General features: G+C 36.1%; 1 protein-coding gene across 1 annotated transcript in view; it reads right to left on the bottom strand.

Moving 5' to 3' along the window:
• The window catches only part of FSTL5 (follistatin like 5), a 736076-nt gene that overhangs the window by 328528 nt on the left and 380205 nt on the right, over nt 1–27343 (bottom strand). The window contains exon 5 of the mRNA XM_007529584.3: nt 5159–5355. Coding sequence (XP_007529646.1) covers nt 5159–5355 — 197 coding nt within the window. The remainder of the gene's footprint in view (nt 1–5158; nt 5356–27343) is intronic.

Raw genomic sequence — 27343 nt, 5'->3', positions numbered from 1 at the left:
TAATTACCATGGTATTTCCTGGAGATCCTCACTTAACTTACTTACTTACTTATTTATTTATTTTACTCATAAATGTGCTTATTTATTCCTATTCAGTTTGTCCTCACTACAATAGCTTTTTACCTAGGAGATAAAATGATTTTTACTCATCTAATGGTAAGTAAAAGTATGCCAACTAAACACTAGCACCTCTGAAGAAATCTTTGAAGTTGTAGTCAGTTTGTTCAACTCAAAAATGAAAATAAATTCCTTCACTGGTAGAAGAGGTTTAGCATTAGAGAAAACTGATACTTAAAAGATTGCGAAAACATCAATGCCAGCCCATCCTGTTACCTTAAAAAATATTTAGTTTTATTTATTCCTGATTTTTATTTAATTTCATAAATGTATTCACATATGGAAGTCATTAAGCAAATGGCTTTTTAAGTCAAATATGTATAACATAATAATCTAAATTCTATGAACAAGTCATTCTTTTTATTATTTTAATAAAGAGCTGGCATGTGTGCACATTAACACAATTTCTCATCCTAATATGCATTCCTAATGTGAATCAACGTACTGAGATGACAGCATCCAAATGAAGAAAAAGCTAAGTCAATATACCTAATACAGCTGCTTATTTAAACTCAGGATCACAAGGGAATAACTGTGCTTACTGAACTTCTACAGTCGGTTATTTTATCAAGCAGTAAGAGCTCTAAGAAGAAGCACATTTCTTTCCAAATGTCTGCTGCTAATAAACCCGCGTTGTCATCCCTCTGAATTTAGTTGACTTTTCTGTCCCTTCATTTTATCCTGAGGATCAAATATATAGGACTAGATAGGAAGATGACAAATGCTTATGCCTGAGGATTTATGCAGATAGTTGTTCTCCCCTCCTACCTCCACCCCCACTCCATCCTTTTGTTGGCATTAGAATCTTCACTGCTCCAGGCTGACTTTTTCAGAGAGAAAGACAGAAACAGAGGTAACATTGCTTTCTTTAGTACAGTGAAGGTTAGGCTGAAACCTAGATTATGCAGGATACAAAGCAAGCGCACAATCCAAGTGAGTTATTTTGCCCGCCCACCTCTTTCTTATACTGAATTTAGAAAGTTATAATTGCCCCTAAAAAATGCCAATTGTTTAATAAATACAGGAATCATAATAAAAGTAATAGTCTCAGATCCATTCTATCTCAATACAGTCAGGAAAGATGATAAAAACAAAATATTCCCTGTGGACATTATGATATTTACCTCCCCAAGAAGATCTTAAAAGCATTTCTTATGGGGGAGGGGGTGGCAGGAGATAGCATGAAAGAGACTCTCATGCCTGAGGCACCAAAGTCCCAGGTTCAATCTCCCACACCATTATAATCCAACGTTGAGTTGAGCAGTACTCTGGTAATAACTAACTAACTAACTAACTAACTAACTAACTAACTAAATAGTCTATCCTAGGTCTCTTACAGTACCTGTCATCTATTGCGCAGAACTAAAGGACCTCCTCCTTGTTCTTGTCTGTCTTTTGACATTTTCTTACTCAAAGAAGCAATCATACTCCCCAACTAGCTAGCCTCCCCTTTGTGGCTTAGAAGAGTGTTGTTTGGGGGAGATCATCAAAAGAGAGTTTCATCTGTAAACATTTCCTCAATGAAAAATCTCATTTTGACACTCAGAGTAATAATGAGGTGATAAACCTTGTCATTTGAAGATTCCCAATTCTCCCTGATGCTGAACTTTACTTAAAAATTTACAACCATGCATAGACTATAAATTTTGAACTCCTCTACTATTCTGTCAAATATTCATTCAGATGTTCTTTTGTCTAGTTTCTGAAGAGCACAGATGGGGTGGAGGAACTTTCACATATTCAGAAGACACTACTATTGACAATAATAAAATATTATTAGTGTACTATAATCCAAATGTCAGTTGTCTCCCTTCTCTTTGAAATTCATATACATACATACATACATACATACATACATACATACATACATACATACATACATGTGGTCAACAAGACCCAAAGAAAGAGCTGACTTCTTTATGACTGGAAAAGGCAGTTTGAGAGCAAAAAAGAGAAATCCAGATAACAGAGATGAAACTAAAATAACGTTCTAGATTGTGGAAACGGAGCTCAAGTAGAACACTAAATCTGTAGCGTTAGTACTTTATTATAATAGATGTCAGAAAAACATTTTTTTTTTCTGTTTCTATTTTGCCTTTAGGACACAGATTGAACAAGCAGAGAGTATTCAGCTTTGCATCCTCATTCTGAGTAGAAACAAGCTAGGATGCAGCTTTTTTTTTTTTTTACAACTTCAGTATCAGTTTATTGAGGAAATATTGATTCTCAGGGTTGTTGTTGGCATGAGAATACACTTGCACACTTCACTAATATAGATGTGGGTACCACTCCAATCATTATCCTATGCAACTTAAGGGACTTAGATCTTCACCCTCCCTTTAGTGCTTCTCCCTTCCCCAATCTGAGTCACTAAGCCTGCTTCAATAGTCCATAACCAACTGAGACAGAGAGAGAGAGAGAGAGAGAGAGAGAGAGAGAGAGAGAGAGAGAGAGAGAGAGAACAGCACCGAAGTTTCCTTCAGTGCTTTGGAAGCCAGGTTTATAACTGAATTATGCACATGGTATCCAGGTGAGCTATTTTACCAGCCCATCATAATTTTAAATACACCATAAAATTAACTATGAAAGGTGAATGATGGGACATAAACAGAACATACTACTTGAAGATTTTTAGAAAATAATATTGTCATTCACAATAGCAAAATTCTCCTCAAGATAAAATATTGAGACGATAGAGAAATCATCAAGGATCTTTACCATTATCTTCCAATTATCCTGAGCTGGTTTTTAGTTATTATCCCCTAAAATTTACATATCAATTTTTAGAAAATTGAATCCCATTACTTTGTATTTTCTTTTTATTTTAAACTTTCTTTTTAAAAAAAATTAATATATTTATTGATTGGATAGAGACAGCCAGAAATCGAGAGGAAAGGGGGAAATAGAGAGGGAGAGAGACAGAGAGAGACACCTGCACCCCTGCTTCACCACTCATAAAGCTTTCCCCCTGAAGGTGGGGACTGGGGGCTCAAACCTAGGTCCTTGCGCATTGTAACATGTGCACTCAATCAGGTGCACCACCATATGGCCCTCTATTTTGTATTTTCATCACAACCCACTACGATCTTAAAATGTCAATTCCAGGTATTACAATTTCCTTTCAAAATATTTTAATTAGAGAAATACTATGAAGTAGATGTATAGATATGTAGGTGATAGATGATAGATAGATAGACAGATAGATGGATTGATGGATAGATGGACAGACAGATGGACAGACAGACAGGAACTGATCCTAGATCACTGCTCAGCTCTGGCTCATAGTGGTGCTGGAGATTGAACCAAGGACCTCAGAGCCTCAGGCATGAATGTCTTTTTGTATAATCATTATGCTGTCTCCCACCCCAACAGTTTACTTTATTATAGTCTTTCTTGATGACACACACACAAAAATATACTTCTGTTTTTCATAGTGGCACATATAAAAACTTTTTGCTTATTACAATATGCCCCTTAAAACAAGATATTAAATTAAATTATTTACTATGCATCTTGCAGGCTTTCTTTTTTTAATGCTCTTTAATAATAAGCAAACTACTGAAAGATGGAAACTTAGACAATAGGGGCCAGCCAGTGTCACACCTGGTTAGGTGTACATATCACAGAGCAAGGACCCAGGTTTAAGCCTCTGATCCCCACCTGCAGGGGGAAAGCTTCATGAATGGTGAAGCAGGGCTGCAGGTGTCTTTTTATCTCTTTCCCTCTCTACCTCTCCCTCCCTTCTCAATTTTCTGTCTCTACTATCCAATAATAAAATAGATTTAAAAAAATAAAAAAAAAATCTTTCTTAAAAAAGAAAATTAGACAATGCAAAGAGCTTAGAATATATCTAGAGTGATCACATAATTCTGTAAGATTGAAAATGCTAATTCACTTATGTATATAAAGAATAGAAAACTATTGGCAGTCGGGGTGGTAGCACAGTGGGTTAAGCACACATGGTGCAAAGCACGCAAAGACCAGCATAAGGATCCCAGTTCAAGCCCCCAGCTCCCCACCTGCAGGGGAGTCCCTTCAAAAGTGGTGAAGCAGGTCTGCAGGTGTCTATCTTTCTCTCTCCCTCTCTTGTCTTCCCTTCCTCTCTCCATTTCTCTCTGTCCTATCCAGCAACAATGACATCAATAACAATAATAACAACTACAACAATAATAAAACAAGGGCAACAAAAGGAAAAATGTAGCCTCCAGGAGCAGTGGACTCCTGGTGCAGGCACTGAGCCCCAGCAATAACCCTGGAGGCAAAAAAAAAAAAAAAAGAAAAGGAAAGGAAAACTGTCAAATAGCCACATTTTGACATGAAAATTTTTTTTCGTAAAAGCTATTTTATAAATGCGGCTGGATGGTCATTCCTCTAGTAGAGTGCATACCTTATCATGAAAGATATTGGTTCAAGCCCCCTGTCTTCATCTGTAGTGGAGAAATTTCAGAGTGGTAGAACAGTGCTGCCGGTGTCTTAACCTCTCTGTTTCTCTCTCTATCTCTCAGCATCTATAAAACTATAATGCAAATGGTAGAGTCATGTAGGCAATGGGATCAGTGGTAAAAAGTAAGGTTTTATGAAGACAATGAAATTAATATTGCTGATAAGTTGAATTTTACTCTTTGAAATTTTTGGATACCCACATTTCTATTATTATTTTTTCTTTGGTGGTATCACACCCTCACACATGCAAGCTAACACACGCATCCTAACAGCCAGGCTGATTTTGCTTTAAGTTATGTTTTACTTCTTAAGTATAAGGCGGGAGAAGGGCTGAGAAATAGGAGGTAGACAAAGTACCATTCAATTTTCTATGGAGTTTCCCTTTTGGCTTTTGCATGTAGTACCAAGGCTTAAACCAGTAACTGGTTTAAGAAACAGATCCGATGTACATTTCAGAGGTGATCTATCTTCTACCTTGCTGCATTTTCTTTAGCTATATTGATTACAAATATCTATATTCCTTTAGAATAAACTCAAACAAATATATAGTATATATACTGTATCTAAATAAAATATTGGGTTTAATCATGGATCATACCTGAGTTAGTTCATTTATATCTACAAGTCCATTACTGTCAGCATCAAAATATCTGAACATTTGATCCACCAACAACTTATTCCGAGATATGTCATCACCACTGGGGTTTTCATTTTCTTGTGTGATGTATTTTTGATTTTGTAAATCTAAAAGCATGCTCTTCATCTTGCTGTAGTCAGTGGTTTTGCAGTTATCTCCTGTAACAAAAGAACTACGTTATTTCCAAAGCAGTATAATTTAAAAGGTATCAATCATTTAATTAATGATTAGACTCTGGCATCTCATGAGTAATATACATTATATGTTATTTTTTGTTTTAACATCGCATATATTACCACTCAGATAGGAAAAAATAAAGAACGTGCTTCTTTCTTTCATCCATTTTCTTTTTAATTCAGAAAACAATTATTTTACTAATAATAAGTAATTAGGCTTAAATATACACACATATATTTTTCTTTTGAAATATCACTATGGTCCATAAAGATTGCAAACTATTATATAGAACCATGCTATCAATTTTATTTTATTCCTCATAAATTAAAAAGTAACCCAACATCCTATCTTTGGGATTTACTGCATGCATTGTTATGACTTGAATTTCCAATTCTACTCCCTACTGTCAAAGGTGCTTTTGGTATCATACTATTTAAGTTCAGGTGATTACAATGTACCTGCTTTTTAACATTTTATTACAGCAAAAAACATGGCAAAATTAATAGTAGGGATTTAATACTCTCATTTTTATTTGCATTACAAATACCTCATCTGTTTTTAGTATATTTTTCATAAAATACTTAGTCAAAAACACTGTTTATACTCCAAAGCTTATTTTCTTATGCTTCAAAATATTAATAAAATAAAATAATCTGTTACATGTATAAAAACAAAGACAGCCTTAACAAAGTCTTTTTTTTTTACTTGTACTGACAGCTGTTTTGGAAAAATGTAGAAAGGTACCCATACGTCAACATTTCCTTAAGAAATTGACAGAACAATTGAATGCAGACATTTTATTCTAAAATAAAAACCTTTCACTTATATCAGATGAAACAAAAGCATATTTATTATCTGTTTTTACTCTACCAACATCATCGGTCCTAGGGGGGGCATAGGAAAACATAATATGGTAGCTTCAATTGACTCTAGTATTTTATTTATTTTTTTACCAGTGATTTATTAATACTTTACAATATCCTAAGACTACACACAGCATCCACCACTATAGTTCATGATGTCCACTCTCCCCATGATGGATCTCACCTCTGTCTCCAAGGATAAACAGCATAGTTTCACAAAGTCTTAGCAACAGTTTGACTACTTTTTTAAAAAATAGCTTATGTGCTTCAGTTATTTATATTCCACATATGAACAAAATCATTTGTCAACCATTTGACAGTTGTCTTTCAAAGACTTGCAGGTCATTCAGTGATAGATATAAACTATAGAAGAGAAAACTTTGAACATAAGCACCAAATTAAAGAACCTCAAGGTATAATACATAAGAAGAATGAGAAAAACACACAAAAATGATATAAAAAAAGACTGGAAAAGTATTAGAGAGAAAATGACATAGTGGTACAGCCCTGACCTCCCCAAGCAGAAAACCTCACCAATGTGTCCTAGAATTTCACCTCTCCAGAACCCCTATCACATTAGGGAAACAGAAACAGGCTGGGGGTATGGATCAACCTGCCACCATTCATGTCCAGTAGAGAAGCAATTACAAAAAGCCAGACTTTCTACCTTCTGCACCCCATCAAGCATTTTAGTCCATACTCCCAGAGAAAGATAAAGAATAGGGAAGGTTCCAATGGAGAGGATGAGATGTGGTGAGAACTGTGTGGAATTATACCCCTGTTATCTTACAGACTTGTTAATCACTGTTAAAACATTAATACATTTTTTAAGACAATGGACTATATGAACTTAAATGTGTTATACATAAAATTGTATATAATATATATATTTAAACCTGTTCTTGTTTTACCATTTTTTGCTTGGAAACATTTAACCATTTCTTCTTTCTCTTTCATATTTTAATGTTACCTCATATTTCTATGGTACGTGTTTCTAGATCTGTTTTACTGAGTATCAAATCTTGACAGTTAAATGTGCCTTGTTTCTTTCTTTGTGGCACTCCTTTCAACAACTTGCAAGAAAGGTCTGCTAATGTGAAACTTTTGTATGCCTAGTACTGTTTTTGACTGCTCCTTCATATTTGTATGGTTGTCTTGCATGATAAGGTATATGTGAATGCTAGTTGTCTTTTAGAACCTCAAATACACCACTCCATTCTCTCCATCCCTCCATGGTTCCTGCAGAAAAATCTGATGAAAGTCTATTCAGCCTTTATAAATCACCTTATATTTTTATTTGGCAGCTTGCAATTATTTTTCTTTGCCTCTGATTTTGGATAGTTTCACAGTAATGTTTCTTGATATAAGTTTATTTGAGCTTAGGAATTTGGATGCTCTCTCTGCTTCCTAAACATCTACGTCCTGACAATATCCCAGATTTGAAAAAAAAAAAAAATCTACCATTGTTTCTTTGAATAAGGTCTCTGATCCTATCTTTTTCTCCTTTTCTCCTGTGACCCCTATAATTCTGATATTTGCTTTTCTGACAGAGTCTTCAATCTCCTGAAAAGTTGTCCTAAACTGTTTTTCTCCTACTTTGAAGTCAAAGAGTATAACCACTTTGTCTTCTGCCTCCCTCCGACGTTGTTATTTTTCTTTAATAGGTGACATTTAATTTTTTAATTATCTTTTAATTTACTAGATAGAGACCATAAGAAATCGAGCAGAAGGGAGAGACAGAGAAAGAAAGACACTTGCAACCCTGCTTTCCCACTTGCAAAGCTTTCGCCCCTGCAGGTGGGGACCAGGTGCTCCAACCCCTGGGTACTCGTGCTTTGCAACATGTGCACTCAACCAGGTGCTGAACCACCTGGCCCAATGTTTGTTTGTTTGTTCTTCCTCCTTTTGTTGCCTTTATTGTTTATCGTCATTGTTGTTGTCATTATTGTTGTTGTTATTGCTGTTGTTGTTGTTGGTTAGGACAGAGAGAAATAAAGAGAGGAGGGGAAGAGACAGGGGGAGAGAAAGACTAACACCTGCAGACCTGCTTCATCACCCCTGAAGAGAACCCCGTGCAGGTGGGGAGCCAGGGGCTCAAACTGGGATCCTTACGCTTGCCCTTGCACTTTGCACCATGTGCTCTTAACCTGCTGGTCACCGCCCAGCTCCCATGTTCTTATTTTTCCTTGGGTAATTCTACTTCCTTGACCCGAGATTTGAGACTGGAATGCATTCAGTATGTCCTAAGTATACTGTAAGTCTGTTTCCAAGTATTCCATTTTCCTATCAACTGACTTTTTAGAATAAAATGGAATGCTTTTTAAACTATTTCTCCATATTAAATTGAGAACTTTGTATTTCTTCAAATATTTGACAATATATTTTCAAAATTCTTTCTCTGATAGTTATTCCGGATTTGAGTTATTACTTACCTGTCCCTCAACTTATTTTCAGTTTTCTAGTTTTACCTATTTTGGTGTCTGTCGTTGGCCACAGGTGATGCTAAGTTCTATTTTGTAAGTGAATTGGGGAGGGGAGGGAGTGATGAAGCTTTTAAGAAGTGATATACTATTATGGTGTCTGATATCCCTTAAGCAGAGTCTTGATCTGGAGTGGGAGTGTTGATCCCAGATTTTCTTCTCTCCTCAGACTGATTCTTGAATGTAGAAACTCTTCTTTGACATCATACTCTTTTTTCTTTCCTACAGGGCGGTTGGCTCCTGATCACAAGGGTATCTATGGTAGCTGGGAAGCCTTAGAGTTTTATTGGCTTCACTGATGCCACAGAGATAGACTGTTGAGTTCCTTGGCTCCTCTGAACTGTTCCATGGGTTTGTTCAGGAGCCCGAGGCCCTATAGCTCTGAACACTAGTCCTGAGCTCCTTTTTTGTAAGCCAGTAAGTTCTTGAGTGGACCAAATACTTCTTACTTCTGCATTTACCATTTAAATCTGCCACATGGGTTTGAAATTATATATAATTTTTTAAATTACCATTAGGGTTATCACTAGGGCTTGCTACTGGCTGTATGAATCCACTGTTGTCAGCAGTCATATTTTTTTCTTTCTAATTTTTTTATTAGATACAACAGGGAGAAATTGAGAGAAAATAGGGAAATAGAGGGAGGGAGAGAAAGACTCCTACAGACCTGCTTCACCACTCATAAAGCAGACAGCATGCAGGTGGGGAACAGAAGTTGTACCCTGGTCCCTGTACTTAGTAATAGGTGAGTTTAACCAGGTGTTCTCGACCCCCTGAAATAACTGAAAATATAGTGCCTACTAGAAATACCACATTTTAGCTTGAGTATTGCTCCTTCCCCTCTACTGCTTCTGTTATCCATGTGCAATCACCAATCTTTAGACAGTTATGTCCCTTCCTTTACAAGAAATCATAACTGGTCACTCATGAAATTCATTGAGTTATTTTGTTGTAATGTTTATTTTTTGGGTAAGAAGAAGCTTTCTGTGAATAGGAAGCCATAGTCTGTTCTAAAAGTGGATCTAATTATTATTAATTTTAGGTTGTTGGTTACACATAAACTTTCCCTTTTTATTTTTTTTTATTATTGGATAGATACAGAAATTGGGAGGGAGAGGGGATAGAAAGGGAGAGAGACAGAGAGACCTGCAGCTCTACTTCATCACTAGTAAAGCTTTCTCCTACAGGTGGGGACCAGGGGTTTGAACCCAGGACCTTGCTCACTATAGTGTGTGCACTTAACCAGATGCACCACTTCTTGGTCTAAATCTAGTATTTAAATACATTGTCTTACTTTTAAATTTTACCATATATGCTTATATTAATATTAATAATTGAAAAGCTTTATAAAGTGAGATGTTAGGAGAAAAATATAACTTGCCCAAGGCAAAGGCTTAGATTGTACTAGACCTTGCACTTAAAATAAAAAAGAATATATATACATATATTCACAATATGATAGAATAGTCATAGCTGGAAATATTTCTGACATCTATAGATGCTTCAAAGACATTCATACATATGTATGTCTATATAGCTATTATAATAGCCAAGGAATTTTTATAATGAAGAAAAGACTTTATAAATGTTCTTAATTTTTATATACAGTGTATATGACTTTAATATAATATTTATGTATGATGCTTATTTTTAAAAGAAAAGTAGTTTATTAGTATAACTACTGTATAACTACTCAGGGACAGAAAACACATATATTTCTTAATCACCCCAAAAAATCTCTTTTTCATGATATTCATTTATCTCTTTCAGAATAGTCAATGAGTAACATCATATATTTTCATTTTTACATTGAAGTTTTGCATTGCAAAATTCATCACTAGATCTAAAGTATAAGGTTAGCAAGATAATAATATATATTACTGATTTTCAGTTTCAACTATATAATAACTTGTACAATGTGGGAGTATCATAGTTTCTGAAAATGATTTGTAGGATGAGTATACTCAAAAGTAACAACAATTACTTTAATATTTTCACATAGTAATTTACCAAAAAATTTACAAAGACTATAATCATGTCTTCACAAAAAAGTGCATTGGAATTAAATACTATTGAGGTAATAAAAATCATTCTACAGAAATAAGATATGCAATGAAATTTACAAAGAAGAAATAGATATAAAATAAACTAAGTTTTTATAACATATTTTCATAAGGGAAAAGGATCACTGTAAGTGTGTGGTCAATTTTCCAAATTAAATTGTGACAGTCTTTACTTTGGTGCCCTACTTACAATTTGATCAGGTCCTACTTTTAGTTTCCCTTTCAGATCTTCTTCCTCAACTTCTGTTGATGAGTGGGATCATCTCGTACTCATCTTTATCTTTCTGACTTAGTTCACTTAACATAATTCCTTCTAGCTCTGTCCAAGATGGGTCAGAGAAGGTGGGTTCATTGTTCTTGATAGCTGCATAGTATTCCATTGTGTATATATACCACAGCTTTCTCAGCCACTCATCTGTTGTTGGGCACCTGGGTAGCTTCCAGGTTTTAGCTATTATGAATTGTGCTGCTATGAACATAGGAGTACACACCTCTTTTTGGTTGGGTGTTAGTAAAAACCCTGTGGTGAGGGGTAGACATGCAGCTTCCTGGGCCAGTGTGGGGTGGGAGTGGGTGGGAGGGATGGGTCACAGTCTTTTGGTGGTGGGAATGGTGTTTATGTACACTCCTAGCAAAATGTAGACATATAAATCAGTAGTTAATTAATATGAGAGGGGGAAAATCTATTGTATGTCTCAAAGTTTTTCAAAACACAAACTGAATCTTTTAAATATATAGGCTGTGTATTTGATATGCGGACTCTCTCAAAAGCCTAGACCAAGTAGATCAGGAGCATCCAATAGCACAGCTATATACAAGATACTGGATACTGTACAGCAAACCCTAACAAAAGGACTTTTCAAAGTTAACCCAATTACCAAATAATGTGATAATAACATTAACTATTGATTGTCTTTTTGAACCCTAAGACAGCAGGAACCTCACATCTCCACTATAGAGCCCCTAATTCCCCCAGTCCTGGAACCCTTGGATAGGGCCCACTTTCCCGTATGCCTCTCCCAATCCAAACCAAATAATATTGCATCCGCCGATCACAACCTAACCAATGCAACGATTGCCACCTCAACATGCTTCACCTCAGACTGTGTCCAGAGACTTCACGTGTGGAATGACAACCCTTCAGCTTCATTACTCGGGTGAGACCTTTCCTTTTATAGTACACTCTAATTTCATCTCAGGTGGTTCACTTTCTAACAAAGTCCCATAACTTAGATATACACCAGTTTCTATGAGAGAGAGCTTATGTTCACACGTATCCATAAACTACTGCAAAATATATACCTGAAAGCAGAAGTACACTAGAGTTTGCAGTGAGTACCTCCCTAACACTTCCTCTCCACTATTCCAAGCTTTGGGCCCATGATTGCTCAACAATTTGTTTGGCCTCGTATGTTAACTCTCTTTTCAGTCACCAGGTTCCAGATGCCATCAGGATACCGGCCAGGCTTCCCTGGACTGAAGACCCCACCAATATGTCCTGGAGCTCAGCTTCCCCAGAGACACACCTTACTAGGGAAAGAGAGAGGCAGACTGGGAGTATGGACCGACCAGTCAACGCCCATGTTCAGCGGGGAAGCAATTACAGAAGCCAGACCTTCCACCTTCTGCAACCCTCAACGACCCTGGATCCATGCTCCCAGAGGGCTAGAGAATGGGAAAGCTATCAGGGGAGGGGGTGGGTTATGGAGATTGTGTGGTGGGAATTGTGTGGAGTTGTACCCCTCCTACCTTATGTTTTTGTTCAATAATCCTTTCTTAAATAAAAAATTTAAAAAAAAAGAAATGTAAACCTTGAGAGAAGATACAATATAATCTACAAACAATTAGACTATCTATTTTTTCTTAACAAGTACTGCAGTCTTCTTCATTTTTTCCACTAAAGCTTACCTTTTTCCAAGAGTGAATTTGTTCTCAGGATGTTAGGGTGATTGCTAGCCATACAGAAAAAATAAATATAAGGGCTGGAGAGAGAGTTCAAAGAGTAGGAAGTCTGCATTGCCATGGGCCCAAGTTCAGACTGCAGAATCACTTGAGAGGAGCTAAAGAAACAGAAGACACTCTAGTGCTGCCGGCTCCCTCTTTTTCCCTCTCTCTAAATTAAAAAATGTCCCTGATCAGTGTAATTATGCATGGCTGAGGGACCCTAGACCCCCCTCCACACACACACACACACACACACACACACACACACACACACACACACACACACAGTAAAACATTATAGAGAAAACACTGATAATCTCTAGGAATGTACAGTAGAGAGTTAAATATTGATGGAAAAAATACAAAATGTAAAGCTTTAGTACAAAACTATGTGGGTTTTTCCAAGTAATAAGTAGGTACTTCTATACTAATAATAGATTACATGAAATTCATAATTGATATGTGACAGGAGTTTCACTCATATCATTTAACTATCTCAAAAATACAAAGTGAAAAACAAAATAATCATCACCATTGCACAGATGGAAGCACAGAGAAATTAAATGACATTTTCAAAAAACAGCCTCAGAAAGGAGTTATAATATGAGATATACTTACACAGAGAACATTTCTTTTACTCTTTATTATTTTTATCACCTTCAGAGTTGGGTTTTAAACTAAGTTATGCATGGATTTAGTAAATTTGCCCAAAGATTATTTGCCAAGTGAAAAATAAATATAAACATAAGCTCCAGGTATTATCACTGCTTAAATTACAACTAGAGAATGAAGAATGTGCAAATGAAAACAAAAGAATATTTGAGAAATGGTAGAGGGAAAATAAGGAAGCACTTAAGAGGGAGTTAAAGGGGAAAGAGCTTCAGTAATGAATGTATGATAAAATGTCAAATGCTTCAGAATAAAATGAGATAAGCAAAAAGATCATGGATTCCTTAAAATAGGAGGTAACTGGTGACTTTAAGTAAAATTATACTGAATAAATAGAATAAAAATCATATGAAGTGCTAAGGACTATAAAAGCAATGTGAGAATTTGGAAATAATAAATATTTTCATTTAGTATAAAAAATGATGATGATGATGATGATAATGGCAGGCAAGGGCACAACCAGTAGAGAACATGTTACCATATGTGAGGACTGGGGTTTGAGACCCAGGGTCCCACCTACATTGAGGAAACTTCAAAAGCAGTGGAGCAGGCTGCCGATCTCTCTCTGTCTCTGTCTCTCTCCCTCTACTCTCTACACTTCTCTCTATTTATCTCTATCATAATAGAAAAAACTACATACATATGTAAAAGTATGTATCAAAATGTTTTTGACTTAACACTCAGGTGAATCAAATCAAAATCGAAGCCACATTTATGTTAATCTATACATTGTTTAACTGCACATCAAGAAATGAGTATACATACATACATACACACAACATATATATGTTGAAAGTAATTTGGATGCAAAATTCATGTTGTGGTTCCAGTGCCCTGTGGTAGAGGATGAGAAAGTTTGGTGGAGGGTTGAGATGTGTTAACTCCTGTCTTGGGGAGCTCAGACACTGTGCCCCAGTATCAACAGCTCTGTAAGTCAACATTTCCTCAATAAAGTGATTTTAAAAAATAGAATGCAAATTTTTGTCATTCGGGGCCAGGTGGTGGCTCACCTGGTTGAGCGCACATGTTACAGTGCACAAGGACCTAGATTTGAGCCCCTGGTTCCCACCTGCAGGGGAAAACCTTCACAAGTGGTGAAGCAGGGCTGCAGGTGTCTCTCTATCTCTCTCCCTCTCTACCTCTCCCTCCCCTCTTGATTTCTTGATATCTCTAGCCAATAAATAAATAAAGATCATAAAAAAAAATTTTGTCATTCACTAGAATATCTACTTAAATCTTCCAAGCACAAGCTATAAATATTTTTGTTTTACATAAACACTAAAGGGTCTTTTCAAAAAACTATTGTATTTGCACATAGATGAACTAAAAATAACTTTATTCCAAATAATATTTTAATTGTGGAAATTTGCCAGTACACACAAACACATATTACTTAGCAAAATAATACATGGAGAAATCATGGTTTTCTCATACAGATAGGAAAAAAAAAAAAGGGAAGCACAGAGAATTCCAGTGATGGTGATTTTATGCTTTGTGCTCTCTCTCTTTTCTTTTTCTCTTTTATTTATCTTTTCATTCTTATTTTGAATAGAGACAGGAATTGAGAGGGGATGGGGAAGATAACGAGGGAGAGAGAACAAGAGACACAGCATTGTTCCTCCGCTTATCAAGCTTCTCCCTTGCAGGTGGGGTTCTGGGGCTTGAACCCGGATCCTCATGTACTGTAATGTATGCATTTAATCAGGTATGCTATAGCCTGGAACTTTCAATTACTTTTTCTTTCAGTCTCTCTCTCTCATATAGAGCAGGCTGCTGATATAGATAGATAGATAGATAGATAGATAGATAGATAGATAGATAGATAGACTGGGCAAGAAAGGAGAATCACTGGTTAATGGAAACCACAGGAAAAAAAAAAAGATACTTCTCAAAAGAGGCCACTGAAAATTTTCATCAGTTTAATGGAAAAAAGAAACAAAGGTTTCATCAGACAACTCCATGTGCTATATAAAGTTAGTTCCTTCCAAGGGAAAAATATTGAATAACTGTTGAATATTAGTTGAAAGTATATGAAGTGAATCAAATATTACAGGCACGCAAGAACATTTCACCTGGATAGGATGTCTGCTTTGTTACTCAGGCAAACCAAGTTCAAGTCATTTCCAAAGCACTGGTTAAAGATTCAGTGCTGTTCTGCCTTTCCCTCCCTTTCAATTTCTCTCTCTCTCTCTCTTTTAATCTGGAAAAGACAACCCAGAAAGGTTAGCTGCAGTGAAGAGATAGATAGAAAAGTTGGGGGGGTGTTGGTTTTCTAAAATTCAAAAGTTTTCTTTTTCTTTTTTTTAAATATTTATTTATTATTATTTATTCCCTTTTGTTGCCCTTGTTGTTTTGTTGTTGTAGTCATGATTGATGTCATCATTGTTGGATAGGACAGAGAGAAATGGAGAGAGGAGGGGAAGACAGAGAGGGGGAGAGAAAGACAGACACCTGCAGACCTGCTTCACCGCCTGTGAAGATTCTCCCTTGCAGGTGGGGAGCCGGGGGCTCGAACCGGGATCCTTAAGCCGGTCTTTGCGCTTTGCACCATGTGGGCTTAACCCGCTGTGCTACTGCCCGACTCCCTAATTCAAAAGTTTTCTAACAAACTCAGATAATATTTTGATTTGTACCATATTAAGTGTGTGTGTGTCTGTGTGTGTGCTTTACATAAAACAAACCAGTGCTTATATAACCAAGAGTAATAAAGATGTATACAGAGATAAAAATAACTGGTTATGGTATTAACTTATGTTTGGAAAAAGTTAATAGATTACGTAATCAGACAACTTTATACAACGAAAGTAGTATTTTTCTAAATTGGCGTTCCTTAATTTATCTGCAAACTAAAAGCATGTGATTTTTAATGTTTACATAAGAAGAAAATAATTAAAATGTGTGAAATGTTTAAAGTCATGAGAGCTGTAAGATTCTTAATTTTCACCTTACGAATAAATAGCAGAAGATAATTGCTTAAATAATTGTCCTTTTTATGTATATTTTCAGAATTATGAAATCCTTTGCTTTAGAGGGATTAGTTTCATAAATGATCTGAAGAATTATTTAATAACACATTCAATAATTCTTGCCTTTCTAGTTTTTGAGAATAGTGTAAAACAAATATCTTTGCTTTCACCTTACTATACATTTCATAAAAATTATTCTTTCTATGAAGATAATATACAATAATGTTCTTATGTCAATTTATACACGTTCATGCATATACTAATGCACAAACAGAAAATGTCTGTGGTATTTCATTTTTTTCAACAAATTGATTTCATCAAAGTTCTGTAATTAAAATAATGATTATGGATTTATAAAGCAATAAATAAATTCTATGTCTAAATATTGCCACTGTGAAATTTGTATAGCATTTAATTCACCTCACAATGACTTTTAGCATAGTTCTTTAAATAATTTTGGAATAAGCAAATCAATTATTAGGCACTTATAGCAGACAATCATTCACTATTTATAACAATACTTTCTGTGTTATCTTGCTCAAACCTTCATTGGCTTTGAGACATTTTGCTGTTACATTATAGATAACAGATGTATATGAAAACAAGTTCTATGGGCTTGCAAAATAATTCAGAGGAGGTAGAGGTTTAATTTCCAATCTTTCTTCCAACCAGACTTCCCAGGGCAGATGAACCCACCACTGTGTCCTGGAGCCCCACTTCCCCAGAGCCCCGCCCCACTCAGGAAAGAGAGAGACAGGCTAGGAGTATGGATTGACCTGTCAACACCCATTTTCAGCGGGGAAGCAGTTACAGAAGCCAGATCTTCCACCTTCTGCATCCCATAATGACCCTGGGTCCATGCTCCCAGAGGATTAAAGAACAGAAAAGCTATCAGGGGATGGGGTGGGATATGGAGTTCTAGTTGTGGAAACTGTGTGGAATTGTATCCCTCTTACCCTATGGTCTTGTCAGTGTTTCAATTTTATAAATAAACATTGAAAAAAAAAAAGAAAACTGAAAAAAAAATCCAATCTTTCCTTTTTTTCACTAGGGTTATCTCTGGGGCTCCACGCCTGCACAATGTCTCCACCAAACACAGAGAGACTTTTTTTCTTCTGATGGGAAATAGAAGGGAAGGTAAAAGAAGGAAAGACAGAGACACCTGCAGCACCTGCAGCTCTGCTCTACTGTTTATAAAACTTCCCTATAGCAGATCAGTACTGAACATGGGTGGGGAACCTGAACTTGGGTCCTCATGCATAGTATCAAGTACATTCTACCAGTTACCCCCTCCTCTTTTTTTTTTTTTTTTGTAGCAAAAACACTAATTGCAATTCCTCAATAATTTATTCCATTAAGATGTGTGATTTTTGACTTCTTATTTTATTACTTATAACATCTCCCTAGTTCCCTTGTAAATAATGAATTAAAAATTAAAGTGTTCAGGACCTTGCCCTCAATGTAGAACAGCAGTGGTAGGATTTGCCCCACTCTCCCAAGGGAAGCTTGATCGGCCTACTCTGCCACTCAACAGACACTGGTCTTTTGTGCAGCCTATAATATTCCTAGCTCAGACTGACAGGGATGCAGAGATTACATAGGCTCCTGTGCTAAATATGAGTAGATATAGGCCCTTGCTAAGATTCATGGGGTTTATAGCTAGCAGCATTTATGTACTTTCCTTCTCCTTCTTCTTCTAGCGTTTGCCATGTACTTTCCTCATATTTGGGAACTACTCTCTGCACTAATCCAGCTTTCTTGTGCTATTTTCAACTCTGACACTACTTTCTCAGACAATACTTATAGCCCACTTGCATGTTAGCTGTTGAGCTCAGTCAAAAATTAGTAGACTTGAGCCCTTTGGAATATATCAAAAATAGACTTCCTAGCTTCTTCCCACAGGAAGACTCTTAGCTCTGTCTGCTCTCTTCTTACCTTTAGGTTCCTGATTATTAAACAATCTGTTCTTGTTGGGGGCTGGGCCCACTGCCCAGGAACTCCAGGCCATTGTTTCCATGAGAGTCTGAGAGATCCACCCCAGACCCTCCCCCCTGAGGGTTGAGTTATGGCAGGTCCCTCCTGACTTCTGGAATTTATGACTTGGACCCCCCCCCCCCCCCCCCCGTCATGGGCACCTCTCTACACATGTCTCCCTTCCTCCCTTTTTAAACAAAGACCATAAATTACTGTGTATGGCTAACTTGAAAGCCACCAGGAAACATCCTGATTGCTCAGCTGCCTCCCTTCCCCATCTGCCCTGAAGTGCCTACAATCTACTTCCGGAAAAATATACATTGCGAAGCTTGTGATCAAACTTTCTGTGGTAACTTATTACTTATGATCAAATAGTTTGTAGGTCAAAATGTGACTATGCATTGTATTGTTCTGCATTTGGGTTAATAATCACCTCAACCTTCCCCCAAGCAATAGGAATATTTGCTTGCCTTTCCCCCCAATAAACCAGTTGTCCCATTGAGGCTCTCCCAGAGCCGACTGCTTGTCTCTGTGAGCACTTTGCCCCTGCCACGTGGAGCCACTCCAGGACTCCCAGGGGGGCCGCTCTGACCTTTGCCACCGCTGGCCAGGGGGGTGGGGGACCTGGAGCAAGCCCACATGTTCTGCTTTATATCTTAATGCTTTTCAGCTACCAAGTTGCAGAAGCTACCATGAAACCATCATGAGTTACCTGGGGAGATGACCTCACCAATGTGTTCTGAAACCTCACCTCCCCAAAGCCATATTCCACTAGGGAAAGACAGAAACAGGCTGGGGTATGGATTGACCTGCAGGTACTGGCAGTGTCTACAGTGACAACTAGGCCTGGGTGGGCAGAGTTGGATGTAGTGTGATGTTTACTCTCCTTAGGGAACATAGCGGGAGCCAGGCCTGAGAAACCAGCCAAAGCCAGCAGCCCCTTTCAGCATCTGCGTTCAGGTTCTAAATGTCTTCTAAGGAGTTGGGTGCAGATCTTCATGTTAGTTGTCCTTCACTGTCCATTATGACTCTACTAGTAAACTAACTGAAAACTTAATCTGAAAAATCCACGGTCTAGAGTAGCAACAGCTGCATTTTGCTCTCCTGTCTCAAATAGAAATAGTAAAGAGAATCATTTGAGAACCCATCAAGAAAAGATTAGGATCACTCCCGGATTGACAGTGTCCATGTTCAGTGGAGATGTAATTACAGAAGCCAGACCTTCCACCTTCTGCACTCCATTAAGAATCTTGGTCTATACTCCCAGAGGGATAAAGTATAGGGAGACTTCTAGTGGAGGGGATGGGATAAGGAACTCTGGTGGTGGGAATGGTATAGAATTGGTATAGAATGGTATAGAATCTCTTATCATACAATCTTGTTAGTCATTATTAAACCACTAATAAAAATTAAAATGTTCAATTATATTTTCATGAGAGCCATGATTTTGTATTTAAAAAAAATATTCAAATATAAGATACTCTTTTCTTTCTTTCTTTTTTTTTTTTTGCCTCCAGGGTTATGGCTGGGACTCAGTTCCTGCACTACGAATCTACTGCTCCTGGAGGCTATTTTTTTCCCTTTTGTTGCCCTTGTTTTGTTTTCCCTTTTGTTGACTTATGTTGTTGTTGTTATTATTGCTGTCGTTGTTGTTGGATAGGCCAGAGAGAAATTGAGAGAGGACAGGAAGACAGAGAGGGGAAGAGAAAGATAGACACCTGCAGACCTTCTTCACCACTTGTGAAGTAACCCTCCTGCAGGTGGGGAGCCAGGGGCTCAAACTGGGATCTTTACATTGGTCCTTGCGCTTCATGCCATGTGTGCTTAACCAACTGCACTACCTACCGCCCAGCCTCCATAAGATACTATTTTCTTAGAAAGCTCGAGGTTCTTGTGATTATTTCAGGCATGTAGTTATACATCACTTATGATTCATGAATAAGTATATACTACAATATATATATGCATACACATATATTTGAATATATTTCAGTGTTTAAAAAAAAGACTATTGAAAAATCAACACTAGCTAGTACATTTAAAGGATATCTTTCAGTTTTAATTTTCCATTCTAAGTACTACACAAAATAACCTTTAAAAAGATGGAGCTGGTTTCACAATACATGGAATATAAAAACAAACAAACAAAAAATACCAGTCCTATCTTTCCATTTCCTTATGAAAAACATCTTTATTACAATTCATAATGTAAAATCTATCCAAATTGGAACCACACCTATTATGTACAGCAGAAAAGGATAAAGGCAAGACTATTATAAATTTGCATTGTAATGAAGGTGCTCAGTCAAACTAGTAAGTGTGACAGATTTATGTCATACCTCAATGGGCAAGTCAGATACCTAGAGAGGGTTATATTCACCAGTGTTTCCTTCTTTCAGAAAGAAAGAAAGAAAGAAAGAAAGAAAGAAAGAAAGAAAGAAAGAAAGAAAGAAAGAGAGAGAGAAAGAAAGGGAGAAAGAGATAACGATTTCAAAATATTTTCAGACCTTAGTCATTAGACTTCTCTAAATGTAAATTATCTTTAAGATGGCACCATATTACTACATGTGAACTTGGTAGCAATTTGAAATCTAGTAAAGAGCACTACAGGACTGAGCATCACCTAAGGGTATCTTCCTAATTTCTCTAGGAAATGCCAGAGAAAATACAATGGGATTCCCTCCCTTGTCAGTGAAGTCGCTCATTTTCCTCTTTGTGGTGTAACACTTCTCTAAAAACCTATACACTGCTAACAGACAGTAGACAATAAAAAAATATTGGTGTACATGTGCTTTTCTGAAATCAGAAATTGTTGCAAGACTTTTTTTATTTTAATGATACAGCTATGTAACCTTATTGGCTGGGGAGATAGTATAATGGTTATGCAAAAGACGTCATGCCAGAGGCTCTGAGCTCCCAGGTTTAATCCCTAGCACCACCATAAACCAGAGTTGAGCAGTGTTCTAAGAAAAAACAAATAGCCTTAGTTGTTACCCTATCATCATACTATAAAACTTATTATTTTTATCCTTTAATCTTATATTGGCAATAAAGTGAAGATTTTGTGAAAATATATTTCTTAAATTTTCCTTTATATTAAAATTATAACATTAAGCATTATATATTTCAATTGAAAGCTACTAAATAACAATTGTAAACAACAACAAAACTCTTCAAAAATTTCAGACCTAAAGTTCTTGTCTGTCTTTACATAACAATACAAAATATCCTCACATTTACTGAGTTAGATTTGGAATGTAGCTTCATCGTATTATCATGTGAAAATAATTTAATGAGAAAGCTTGAATTATTCTCACATCCTTAATACTTTTATGATGCAACTTATTTTATAAACCTTTGTACTTTGTTAATCTTGAAAGATCTGATGGTTTAAAAAGTATTATCTTTCTAATTTAATGTTAACTCAATTATTTGATAATTTTGATAAAGTACCGAAGATTAAGGAAATATATCAAAAAGAAAACGAATTATTTATCATCATGATAAATTTATATTGTAGACATTTTTCTGTGTGATGGTACAAAAGAAAAGTAATACAGAAATGACATATTTTAATTTGATTTGATTAGTATTATTTTTTTATTGTCACCAGGGTTATAGCTGGAGCTCAGTGCCATCAATATGAATCCACTAATGCTCTGGCTGTGTGCCTTTTTTTCCCTTCTTTTTTCTTTCAATTTTTAATAGATAGGACAGAGAGAAATTGAGAGAAGAAGAGGGAGAAATAGAGAGAGACACCTGCAGACCTGCTTCATCACACTTAAATCATCTTCCTGCAGGTGAGGAGTGGAGGCTTGAACCATATTCCTTGTGCTTGGTAATATGTCTGCTTAACCAGATGTACCACTAACCAGCCCCTATGCTTTCATTTAAATAAAACAAAAATTATATATTTTGTCACTACGATCGATCAATGGGATTGATTGTTAAGAAGTCTGAAAATGAGAACTTCAATATACATAACTAGTTTGTTGAAGAGTTCCCTTTCATGGTCTTTCAGGTTCTTGAAAACTGAGTTAGTGGTAATATATAAGAGAAATTTATTTGCTCTAGTACCAAATGAGAAAGACTGCTTAAATGAATTTTCTAGGCAACTTCCACTGGATTCTATACTTCAGAGAAGACAGTTATTCCCCAGAAATAGCTACTGCTCTAACTTTAAAATAGAAATGAGAAACTTTCTGTATTTAATTATACATAAAATATGAAATGGGACTTTATATACTTGTACAAAATATGAAAAAAAGAACTGTCATTTTTTTTTTTTTTGTAGTTGAAAATTCACTCCACTCCACTCCTCGGTCAGAACAATTTCTAGTGCTTAAAACAGAAATATGAAATTACTTTATAAAGAGCAGTGCTAATTCCAAGATTATATTTAAATTATTTCGGTATTTGCTTGTATCTAAGGAAATATTAAGAAAGACACAGAGAATTAAGGTGATAATTTGTGGTATGAGAAGATATGACAACCATATTCATTTGGTAAAGATTATATTATTTTAACTTTATTAATATGATGTCTAGCATCTGGCAATATTTGTGTTTCAATTTGTAAATTTTGCCCATCTATAGTCATTATTTTTTTATATATTTATTTAATGGATAGACACAGCCAGAAATTGAGAAAGAAGGGGGTAATTGAGAGGGAGAGAGACAGAGAGACACTTGGAGCACTGCTTCACCACTTGTGAAACTTTCCCCCTGCAGGTGGGGACCAGGGACTTGAACCTGAGTCCTGTGCACTGTACCATGTTCGCTCAAGCAGGTGCGCCACCACCCGTTCCCTTATAGTCATTATTTCTATGGAGAATGTTTGTGTTGCCAAAACGCATAGACTGAAATATTAATATCCAATGTAACAATGCTAGAAGATGTGTTCCTTGACTTAAGTTGTGATAGTAAAGTCCTTGTACAAGGCAATAATATCCTTATAAAGAAAAATTAAAAGAGTTCTAGCCCTTTAGAGCATGCAAGCACACATTGCAAAGATAGATGTCTATAGTCCAGGAAACCTCCATCAAACAGTGAAACTGTTGGTGCTGAGATCCTAACTGACTCAACTTTCACTATTGCAAAATATAAATATTTATGGTTTATATGCCATCTGATTTGTGTTTTATTCTTACAGCCTGGATAAAATAATACAACTATGATGACTGATAACTTTGCACTTGTTTCTATAAATTATGTTCCCAATTGCCTTGATTACCAATATTTTCTTTTCAAATATATTTTTATTTTATTTAGATGTCATTTTAATTAAAATATTAGTTTTGTCAGCATATTTTACTCATTTATTTATTTTTAAATAATTCTTAAATTTATTAACAGTTCTCTTCTAGAAGATTATTGTTTTATTGTTTTTTTACTATAATGTTAAAATGGTAATGAGATGAATGCTTAATATAACATATATATATATATACATATATATATATATATAAATTCATTTATTTTTTTGCTACAAGGGTTATCACTAGAGCTCAGACATAGCCTAAAGTATGAATTCACTGTTACTAGTGATTTTTTTTTTTCTTTTCTCTTTTCCTTTTTTTGCCTCTAGGGTTATTGCTGGAGCTCCTTGCCTGCACCATGAATCCACTGCTCCTGGAGACCATTTTTCCCCTTTTGTTTCCCTTGTTGTCTTATCATTGCTGTGGTTATTGATGTCATTGTTGTTGGATAGGGCAGAGAGAAATCGAGCGAGACGGGAAGATAGAGAGGGAGAGAAAGAGAGACACCTGTAGACCTGCTTCACTGCTTGTGAAGCGACTCCCCCTGCAGGTGGGGCGCTGGGGGCTGGAATCAGGATCCTTACACAAGTCCTTGTGCTTTGCACCATGTGCACTAATCCCACTGCACTATCGCCCAGCCCTCTTCTTTTTCTTTTTAACATAATAAGACAAAGATAAATTAAGAGGGTAGGAAGATAGAAAGAGGGAGAAAGATATTTGGCAGCCAGCACTTGCTTCAATGCTCATGAAGTTTCTCCTTTGTAAGTAGGGAGCAGGCCCTTGACCCCAGGTCCTTGCCATGATAACATGTGCATTCAGCAAGTATGCCACTGTCCAGATCCTCAGCTGAGTCTCTTTTACATTGTATTTTATTGTAATTTTTTATTCATATTATAAGAATGTAAGCCAACATAGATGATTGTTATCATTAATCAGGTTACTAGCTGCCTAACTTCTTATTCCTTTCACTTAAAGTCCCACCAATATCAATCTGAATTCCACATTATTATTATATGGATAAGCCAACATTTTCAGCTTTTTCTGCTGTAGACCTATAAATGGTATGCTATGATTTTGTACATTAAATCCAAACAGACACTTGCTATACACTCTTGATTTTTACCAACCCACTGACTTCATTTCTAGTGTAGTTCTTTCAGACACTGAAATTTCCAAGAGCTGACTGCTTACTGATTGCTATGTTTCTTTGAGCAAAGATTTAATACTGTCTATTCAGCAGGGTCATGGTACAAAAGGCATGCTGAAAATGCCTAGTAAGCATTATGCTTCACTCAAATTGTCTAAATGCCCATACACATAATAAAATTATTATAAATTGGGCACTGTAACATTCTGGGAACTACATAATGATATTCAGTACAGCACTTAATTTTCCTAGAATATTTTGCTTATGTTAATCTGGTTTTAATCAGGTAAAATGCTACTTTTCTATCATACTCCCTATATTAGCTACTCTTGCATGAAAATGACAAGCTTTCTCCAAATTAGGAATTGAAATAAATATTCAATCAAATAATTGTTTCACTCTGGTTATTATATTTCAATTATAAAGTAAGTACGTGGAGCACTATCAGGAAGGTGAATATTAAAACAAAGAGTGTATTATGTATGTTGGTTCGTAAGCACTGTGTTTACTAAACAATTTCAAATAAATCTTTTGTGAATATAATGCTTTCATGAAGAATTACTTTCCTCATAAGAACAAAACCTTCTTGATGTTTCATCAGTATACTATTTTTGAAGATTTCTATTGGACATAGTTCAGTTACAAAGATGCTAAGAATAGTACACTTAAATTAGAAAAACAAAAGCAGGGGGCCAGGTGATAGCACAGCGGGTTTTGCGCACATGGCGTAAAGCACAAGGACCAGCATAAGGATCCCGGTTCGAGCCCCACCTGCATGGGGGTTGCTTCAGTGGTGGTGAAGAAGGTCTGCAGGTGTCTATCTTTCTCTCCCCCTCTGTCTTCCAGTCCTCTCTCGATTTCTCTCTGTCCTATCCAACAACAATGACAGCAATAACAACAACACTAATAGAAACAACAATGATGATAACAAGGGCAACAAAATAAAAAAAAATAAAGCAAAAGCAATGCCAAATATGTTTTAATCTGAATTCTATTTTAACCTTTAGGGTGATGACTACCATATGGTTTTATTATCTCAAGAATACTGTCACTATGTGGTCCGGGAGGTGGCAAAGTGGATAAGGCATTGAACTCTCAAGCGTGAGGTCCTGAGTTCAATCCCCAGCAGTACATGTACCAGAGTGACGTCTGGTTCTCTCTCTCTCTCTTCTTATCTTTCTCATTAATACATAAATTAAATATTTAAAATAAAATAATAAAATAAATTTTAAAAAGAATACTGTCACTATCAAAAAGAAAACAGCTTATGTCTTGCCAACTGCGGCTATTTCCTGACTCATTGATTAGTCTTTCTGATACTAAAAATGCCTATAGACTAGATGTTACTATTGCTTCCTTTCTTTATAGAGGAGATGCTTCACAAGACTGCTGTTTTCTCAGGGGTTCACATTCCTGTCTCTCCCATTCACCTAAGTTACCACCAAAATGGCCTCTTCCTCTACCTCACACCATTGAATTCTTACCCCTTTCTTACTTTTTCCCCACTTTCTTTTAGTCACTTCAGATCTGTAAGTTGAGACCAAGGACTTATTTCTGTATTGTTCTGTTTTTTTTTTTTTTCCTTGCTTTGTTTCTTATATGCCACATATGAATGAGATCATTTGGTATTTCTCTTACTACTAACCTGTCTCGCTTAGTTTGACCTCCTTCAGTTCCTGCAACTAAAATGGACCCTGGGTCCATAATCCCAGAGGGATAAAGAATAGGAAAGCTATCAGGGGAGGGGTTGGGATACAGAGTTCTGGTGGTAGGAACTGTGTAGAGTTGTACCCCTCTTATCCTATGGTTTTGTCAGTGTTTCTTTTTTATAAATAAAATTTAAAAAAAATTTAAAATGTACTTTAGGGACTGGAATGTGGCACACTGGTTAAGTATATATAGTACTATGATGAAGTACCTAAAAAAAAAACAAACTTGGCTTTGAGTCCCCCTCCCCATTAGGAACGCTTCAGGACCAATGAAGTGAGCAGGTGTCTTTCCCTCTTTATCTACACCTCCCCTCTCAATTTCTTTCTGTCCTGTCAAGTAAAAGAGGAAATATGTACTTTAAATTTATGGAATCATCTCAATAGAAAACATTTTTAAAACGTACTATTTCACTATAGGCCAGTAAAATTACATTGTATATCAAATGGAATTTCTCAACCTCAAAAAAATACTTTGTAAATCAGAAACCAAGTGTGTTTCGTTTAATATGTATTTTAACAAGCCTGTCTGCTTACTTGTAAAAAAAAATCAAGTCTGAAAAGCATTGTTTCTTTATTAACAACATTATAATATGGTGAGGGTAATCCATATAAAAGCCACAAATGTTAAGTACTTCAGAGATTTGCTAAAGGTAATGTTCATTATAGCTTGGCATTCAAAAAGGCAAAGTATACACTTTTAATACATTGAGTTAGTAAAGAATAAAGTAACAAACATATTTGATCTTTTGAACTGTTGGGAATAGAAACAAAATCAAAGTTACTGGGGTTGGAATGGGGTCAATTTTAGATAAAAAAATATGATGGAAATTATGATGGACTGAAGTCAAGACAATAAAACTCAAATGAGAGTTCAAAATGTGAATTCTATTAAAGTA

Source organism: Erinaceus europaeus, chromosome 19, assembly GCF_950295315.1.
Source record: "Erinaceus europaeus chromosome 19, mEriEur2.1, whole genome shotgun sequence".
Lineage (NCBI taxonomy): Eukaryota > Metazoa > Chordata > Mammalia > Eulipotyphla > Erinaceidae > Erinaceus > Erinaceus europaeus.
The sequence above is the reverse complement of the archived record's forward strand: the minus strand, read 5'-3'. Positions and strand labels throughout refer to the sequence as shown.